Source organism: Triticum urartu, chromosome 5A (genome assembly GCF_056163025.1).
Source record: "Triticum urartu cultivar PI428250 chromosome 5A, HENAU_Tu73, whole genome shotgun sequence".
NCBI classification, from domain to species: Eukaryota; Viridiplantae; Streptophyta; class Magnoliopsida; order Poales; family Poaceae; genus Triticum; species Triticum urartu.
Genome location: NC_141877.1, coordinates 7,013,323 through 7,021,737, shown reverse-complemented (window position 1 = coordinate 7,021,737; position 8,415 = coordinate 7,013,323). Strand labels below are relative to the sequence as shown.

General features: G+C 41.0%; 2 protein-coding genes across 2 annotated transcripts in view; both read right to left on the bottom strand.

Annotated features, from left to right (window-relative positions):
• LOC147967402 (uncharacterized) overlaps positions 1–2,761 on the bottom strand; it is a 139,474-nt gene extending 136,713 nt beyond the window's left edge. The window contains exon 1 of the mRNA XM_087525277.1: positions 2,267–2,761. Within this exon, the coding sequence (XP_087381403.1) occupies positions 2,267–2,362 (96 nt within the window). The 5' untranslated portion in view covers positions 2,363–2,761. The remainder of the gene's footprint in view (positions 1–2,266) is intronic.
• On the bottom strand, positions 1,548–2,148 carry LOC125530451 (uncharacterized). Its single transcript, XM_087522392.1, has 5 exons — positions 2,138–2,148; positions 1,977–2,094; positions 1,812–1,904; positions 1,613–1,699; positions 1,548–1,553 (listed from the first exon to the last, which is right to left on the bottom strand). Exons 1-5 carry the CDS (start codon positions 2,146–2,148, stop codon positions 1,548–1,550), a joined length of 315 nt encoding a protein of 104 aa, XP_087378518.1.
• Positions 2,762–8,415: the final 5,654 nt, after the last annotated feature.

Here is an 8,415-nt window from a genome sequence, read left to right as displayed (position 1 = left end):
CATGTTAATCTAGAAATTTATGCATGAAACCGTCCAATAAGAAATGCAGCAAAAAAAGGAGCAACTATGTATATTCACATCACAGTTCGCGCACATAGCTGCAAAACAGAGTCCATATATACCGAAAATATTAGCGCCACCACATTAGAGACAAAAATATTCCTTCTTTCAGTCTAAGAAGTGGGATCAGGCCGAGTCATTGCACATCACCAGTTATTATCAGCAACTGGGAAGGATAGAAAGTTTCAGGACATAACATCGTAATTGTCCATGTACCAAAATCAATAATAGGGAACACTGCAAATTCCATGCCAAATGACTAGAAGTCAAGACACAAATAGACCTTACACTTGCTAGGATTCTGACGCATGGTTTAATAGTGGAGAGGCCTATATATGCCACATGCCAAATGCCTAGAAGTCAACACACCATGGTAGGATCGTGACGCATGGTTTCATAATGGGGAGGCCACCTTACACTTGCAACTTAGAATTTTCATCTACGTATAACACCCAGAAAAAATATACACGTGTCTACAGTCAGATCATCGTGGAAAAGAATTTCCACAAATCAGCAACAGTTAAAAATTAGTAGTGCTTTTTCACAAAGTTCATGAGCCAAGATACTTGGTCCTTCTCATGCATAGCCATATGTGCAGAGCCAAGATACTTGGCATTGTTGACCACCAAATGAGATAAGGCAACAAAGAACAAACAACGCTTCCTCAGGCACTAAGAGGGGTTTCAATTGCAGTATATATAGAAAATCCCACAAGGAGCTGCTACTTTGGAGGACCAAGGCACTAAATTACAGATAAAAATGTTATTTCTAATATATCTAGAGTACTACATGTGGTCACAGGTAAGTGTGTATCACAGTAAGCCACCCTATACAAACATCCCTCCTCAACCTAGCAGCCAGTTCAAGAGTCTGTAGGACCTGTAACAAACAACAACATAACATGAGTATCAAATAACCAAGCCTACTTTTTCTTGCAAAACACCTCTCTCAAGGCGAATGTTTTGTATCTATATCCAAAAATAAAACTGGGAGCAAGCGTGCAAACAATATTTAATCCACATTCTTTGCAAAATGTCACACAACTCAAAGTTAGCACCACAAACCCAGACATGCATCTCTTGTTCCAAAAATTCCAAAAACTTCCAAGTCTACAAATGGAAGATGGACACTTTGGTAAAAAAAAACATGGATGAAGTCTGTTCTCTACAACTCACACCACCTACTTACCAAAACAGTAAACTTGCAAAATATTAGAATACTGTATGGTTTGGTGTGATATTTTAGACATCAAATGTGTGTCATGTAAGAGTGTATTGCACAATGCACATGAGCTTGCATACTTAGCGATGGCATTATGTCTGGACTTGAAATAATAATCTGTAGATGGGGCAAGTTAAAAGAGGAGATGTGTACCTCTTGTAATAACTTCTCCAAGTTCTGATAATTTTGCAGTCAAGTCTACGGTGCTCCGTTGTTCTTTGAGTGTGTGAAACACCCCAACCTATGGAGTTAGCCAAACACACCTCTTAGAGCTAGCATTTTGCTGATAATACTTCGGTACAAATAAATGGATGGCCAGGATCAAGCAAACCGTCCTCATATATAGAAATGAACTTATAGAAATACGAACTTCAGCATCTAAGGTTCCCTTGTATATGCTCATCAGTGTATTTTCCAGCTGATAATTGCAGGAAACAAAAATATTCTAGTCAAGACCGTGAAGCTACTAAAATCACAGAAATGAAATTTATTTTCAGTTCGTTTACCTAACAAATCTCTAATTCACTCACCTCAATTGTGGAAGAAACAGGCTTTCCATTGAAAGATTCAATAATATCACCTTTTTGGATTCCAAATTTCTCAGCAAGAGATCCTCCCGACACCTAATGTTCAAATGTCAATAATTAACTTTACACAGATGAGAAATTGAGCACTTTCAGGAAGTCATTACCTACCTCTTGAACAATAAGACCATCATCAATGTTAAACTTACGCCATAACATGTCAACATGAGCAGGTTCTAGAAGTTTGATGTCCTTAAACATCATTCCAAGATGAGGCCGGGCAATGTGCCTACATCAAATCAGATAATCATTTAACATATCTTTGGTGGAACCAGGCTTCCATCTAACGTGTTAAAAAATCAACAATAATCAAATATCATCATCATCATCGTCACTGTCGAATAGCTATTCGTCACTGACGGATTAGGCAAGTCCTCGTCACTGTCGCTCCCCAGATCCACCACCTTCTTCTTCTTCTCCGGCAAGGGATCGTCTCGGCTGGTCGGATCGGCCGCCATGGTTCTTTTGTTGTTGGATCTCTCCACACCCGCGCCCATCTTCTTTCTCCGATCGATGGGAATCGACCGTCGACCAACCCTCTTGCAATCGCGCCGCTGCTACCGACTGTGTCGTGTTCGCCGTTGGGGTTAACCCTAAGCCGTACGTTGGGGTCGATCTGACCGTACACGGGGGTTTCCTGCTAATTTTTTGTGTACATGCGGTGGCAAAGGCGCCAACATCCGGCAGCTAGCTCGGAGGCCTGCGTGTATCTCTCGGCGGAAGGAGTATCACGTCGTACGCCGGCGTACGGGGCGTGCGCCGCCTACTAGGGTTTGTTGCATCCCGCCATTTCTACAAGTGATACCAGCGAAGGGTGCGGGGGAGTGGAACGAACTGCCGTAAATCTTGCCAGGGAGTACGTACGTACGTACGAGGATGCATGCGTACGTACCCATATGGATTCCTACTTCATTTTCTTGTTAAGACTAGTAATAATGTACGTGCAATGCACGTTTATATTAGATAGGATATTAGTTGTACGTTATATTAGATAAGATATATATGTTGCATGTTGGTATTTGGTAAGATATTAATTACTTTTTCACGGGAATGGTACTCCCTCCGGTCCTTTTTAATTCGCCTATAAGATTTGTCTGAAGTTAAACCTCGTAAACTTTGACCAAGTTTATAGAAAAAAATACCAACATTCAGAATGTGAAATCAACAACATTAGATGCGTCATGACTTTAATTTTCATATTGTATAAACTGAGCATTGTAGATGTTAATATTTTTTCATATAAATATGGTCAAACTTTATGAAGTTTGACTTCAGACAATTCTTATATGCAGAGTAAAAAGGACCGGAGGGAGTATGATATTAATTACATGACAAATTTCAAGAGATAGCGTTGAGTCAAAACGTGTTTATAACCAATGGTAGTGGTGGGTAATTAGAGCGTTAAACGTGTTTGCTGCTCAACATTGGAACGATTTGAACCGCTAGATAACATGATTTGACGGTCGAGATGATTTAGATCTGCCCATTTGAGTCTTTTTATATTGGTATAGATATAGATGATCACCATTTCTTCTTAAGTTCACACCATGCAACAACTCTTCACAAACTAGCTGCATGTAGCAGCCAGTTCACTGCTTGACTGTTGTATAAGGGCATTCATCAGCAGGTAATACAGGCACCGTATATGCACTGCATACTTATAAGTTTGACTCTTGTGTACATGAAATTCTTGCATAATAATTATATTGAACTACTGCTATTTAACTTGCCAGCAATGATTCATATAAATATCTCAATTCAGGTAATGTAATTGCCCCTGAAGAAGAAAAAGTGCTTTGATGACAACTCTCGGGCGTTGAGTTTGGACAAACTTGTGAGCCAAATCAACGGTACGCATTCCAACAAAAAAACAATTCAACACTAGGCATGCACTGGAGTTCCAACGCCTTCCGGCAAAACTAAACCATGATTACATTACCCACATTACCAGGAAGAGGTTGTGACACAATCACACAAACAGGAAGGCACGAATGCGAGCTGCCCTTAGAGACTGCGAACAACAGATGAAGTGACCAACATATCTGTTGTTCTGTATCCTCGTCGAGGATACACCGGACACTTCACTTCACTGTTCACATCCATGTGAACCGTTGGTGATAGGTCAGGGAAGAGAAAACACGGATACAAGTGCACGGCCAGACGGCCAGTGCTTTGCTTCTCCGGTTTGGCTAACTCGGAATTCGCTCCATCAGGGCCATCTAAACTGCAATCCATGCCAAACTGCATCATGAACACGTCTTGTCAAAGCATTGCCTTTTGCATGAGATGAGAAACAGAACAACCGTAAAGACAAATTTATACAAGAAGAGCATGTTTAGCTTGCGATTCACATCCAGCATGAATCTGTAGTAGCAAATGATTGCAGCAGGGTATAACAGAGAACAGTTCGACATAGTCTACGGATCTCAAACTGGGACTCTCGCAAGTTTGGTTACATTTTCATTTCAGACCATGGCAACCATCAGTAAACCATGGAAAACACAGCATGCTTGTTTTTCAACAGATCAGGGCAACAAGTAATTAAGATTGTTCTAAATTTACTGACACGCCATCATTGAGACTAAGAAAAGTAGTTTTATAATGATAAGTTGATAATCACATGTTCTCACTACTCATGAGAAGCAGGACAAAGAAACCTGGAATTTTGAAGCGGTTGCTGCAACTCAGAGTCACTAGGAAAAGAGCCTGTCTTCTGACCATCTCAGCTCTAATGGAAAGCTTAAAGACATGAAAGGAAAATGTAAGCTGCTGGCAAGAAATTAATAAGCCCACGTGAAATTGGAGCTTAAGATCTTAGAAGGAATTTGTAGTTAATTAACTCTTTAAGTCCTAAGTACAATACTTCATACGCTGAAGCCTTTAGAGTTCCTGCTATGGTCCAGGGCACAACCTCCACTGATCAAAGGCACAAAACAACTTATCTACTATTCCATTAATTATAGACAAGAGTGGCCATGGATTCCCTAGTCCATTTTTGTTCTGTCTATTTCTAGCGGTTGCCAAGCAGGCCTGGCCCCAAATAGGGAACTAGTTACTTGGCAGCATGATGACGGTGTACTTGAACATCAATTCATTCAGTGGACTACCTGGAGGGATGCAAACTTTCCTAGCTGGACAGAACAGTTACTGTTACACTCTAGTCTTTCAATATATAAACATGTGGTAAAATAAAATATCTCTCAACTCAAAGAATGTTGCAGAAGCCAGTTTACCAAGAATATCTCTGATAATGTATTTCACCCAGCTAGTTAGGTGTGACTACAGTATATCATCAACTATAAGTTCAATTGTACCGTCTGCTAGACATTTCAGTCTCATTCATTGGATTTGTGTCTAAACAGATTCAAAGGGTCATCGTTGCAACGTTGAGGACATTGTACTGCACAAGTATGTGGAGATAATAGAACTGCTAGTATAGACTGCTAGTATAAGAGCGGATTTTCCTGCTGAATTTTTTGATATATTATACGTTTTTTTTCTGACATCGTATGCAAAAGTTATAGCCGTTTTACATTTTCCCTACACTTTTTGCAAAACATATCCAAATTTAAGTTTCAAATTTTCATAACTAGTAGGTGTAGTAATATAACTACTTCTCGAAGGATTTTATTTTCTGAAGTTTTTATCATTTTCTTTTGAATTTTTTCAAAACTGAAATGGCGATACACGGGGAGGGGGGGGGGGGGGGGTAGAGTTTGAAAATTGCCCTGTAGTCCCGGTTTGTGTCTCCAACCGGGACTATAGGTCAGACCCCTTTAGTCCCGGTTCATGGCACGAACCGGTACTAAAGGTTATCCCTTTAGTACCGATTTGTGCCACGAACCGGTACTAAAGGTGATCATGGGGCCCCGGCCTGACGCCAGCCTGCCACCACCCCTTTAGCACCGGTTCGTGGCATGAACCGGTACTAAAGGTTCAACACGAACCGGCATTAATGCATAGCCTTTCGAACCGGCACTAATGGTGCCATTAGTACCGGGCCAAAATCGAACCGGGACTAATGTGTCTCACATTAGGTCATTTTTCTACTAGTGTCCGGAGCTCCGCCGGAGGGGGCATTGATCACGGAGGGCCTCTACATCAACTCCATGGACTCTCCGGTGATGTGTGATTAGTTTACTTCAGACCTTCGGGTCCATAGTTATTAGCTAGATGGCTTCTTCTCTCTCTTTGGATCTCAATACAAAGTTCTCCTCGATTCTCTTGGAGATCTATTCGATGTAATATTTTTTTGCGGTGTGTTTGTCGAGATCCGATGAATTGTGGGTTTATGATCCAGTTTATCTATGAACAATATTTGAATCTCCTCTGAATTCTTTTATGTATGATTGGTTTATCTTTGCAAGTCTCTTCGAATTATCAGTTTGGTTTGGCCTACTAGATTGATCTTTCTTGCAATGAGAGAAGTGCTTAGCTTTGGGTTCAATCTTGCGGTGCTCGATCCCAGTGACAGAAACGGAACCGACACGTATTGTTGCCATCGAGGATAAAAAAGATGGGGTTTATATCATATTGCATGAGTTTATCCCTCTACATCATGTCATCTTACTTAAAGCATTACTCTGTTCTTATGAACTTAATACTCTAGATGCATGCTGGATAGCGGTCGATGTGTGGAGTAATAGTAGTAGATGCAGAATCGTTTCGGTCTACTTGTCGCGGACGTGATGTCTATATACATGATCATACCTAGATATTCTCATAACTATGCTCAATTCTATCAATTGCTCGACAGTAATTCGTTTACCCACCGTAATACTTATGCTCTTGAGAGAAGCCACTAGTGAAACCTATGGCCCCCGGGTCTATCTTCCATCATATTAATCTTCCAACACTTAGTTATTTCCTTTGCCGTTTATTTTACTTTGCATCTTTATTTATCTTTATCATAAATATACCAAAAAATATTATCTTACCATATCTATCAGGTCTCACTCTCGTAAGTGACCGTGAAGGGGTTGACAACCCCTTTATCGCGTTGGTTGCGAGGTTCTTATTTGTTTGTGTAGGTGCGTGGGACTCGAGCGTGATCTCCTACTGGATTGATACCTTGGTTCTCAAAAACTAAGGGAAATACTTACGCTACTTTGCTGCATCACCCTTTTCTTTTCAAGGGAAAACCAACGCAGTGCTCAAGAGGTAGCACAGGGGTCTTTGTGCAAAAGTGCCAGAGCTCGTATCAGGTGTGTTAGATGCGGATTGGACGGCCGAGATTGATAGACGCCAGGCACACCATCATCACCAACTCAGCTTTTTGTAGGAGTAGAGAAATATATTTGACATTCTCGTGTGCCTTTGAAAATTATAATTTTCTGCTAGCAGGCTTCTAGGGGTAAACTTCCGGTGGCTGAGCAAATTCACAAACATAATGGGTCTCCGTCTGAATTTTGCACTTTATGTTGTGCTCTCGAAGATACTAACCTCATTATTTTTCATTCTGATCTTGAGAAGCAGGACAAAGAAAACCTGGAATTTTGAAGCGGTTGCTGCAACTCAGAGTCACCGGGGAAAGAACCTGTCTTCTGACCATCTCAGCTCTAATGGAAAGACATGAAAGGAAAATGTAAGCTGCTGGCAAGAAATTAATAAGCCCACGTGAAATTGGGGCTTAAGATCTTAGAAGGAATTTGTAGTCAACTCTTTAAGTCCTAACTGCAATACTCCAGATACGGAAGCCTTTAGAGTTCCTGCTATGGTCCAGGGCACAACCACCACTGATCTAAGGCACAAAACCACTTATCTACTATTTCATTATAGACAAGAGTGGCCATGGATTCCCTAGTCCATTTTTGTTCTGTCTATTAAAATATCTCTCAACTCAAAGGATGTTGCAGAAGCCAGTTTACCAAGAATATCTCTGATAATGTATTCCAACCAGCTAGTTAGGCGCGACTACAGTATATCATCAACTATAAGTTCAATTGTACCCTCTGGTAGACATTTCAGTCTCATTCATTGGATTTGTGTCTAAACAGATTCAAAGGGTCATTGTTGCAACGTTGAGGACATCAAGTATGTGGAGATAATAGAACTGCTACTATAGACTTATCTAGATCAATACATAAGAGTTCATCAGAAAAATGTAAAAAAGTACAACTCTGTATGCTTAGTTGTATTGATAGGCCAAGAATCTAAACATGACAAAAAAAAATAGCCAAGAAACCAAGGGCTCTTAGGGCTTTACCAGTGATGCAATCCAAATTCCGATTGTACTGTGAAGAGCTCCAGGCTTCCACCAAGGCTTCAATTCAGTTCACAATGGGGCGACAACAAACCGGACAATCAGATTGCCCATGCCAACAGAGCGATGGGGCGACGACAAACGGGACAATCAGATTGCCCATGCCAACAGAGTAATGGGGCGATGACAAACAAGACAAACAGCAGGGAAGCAACTTCAGAAGGTACCAGCAGAGTAATGGGGCGACGACAAACCGGACAATCAGATTGCCCAAGGGTAGAACCATGTAGGTAAACCAAGAATCATGTTGTACAAATTTCAGATCTCCGCCAGCCAGGGGGCTTATCT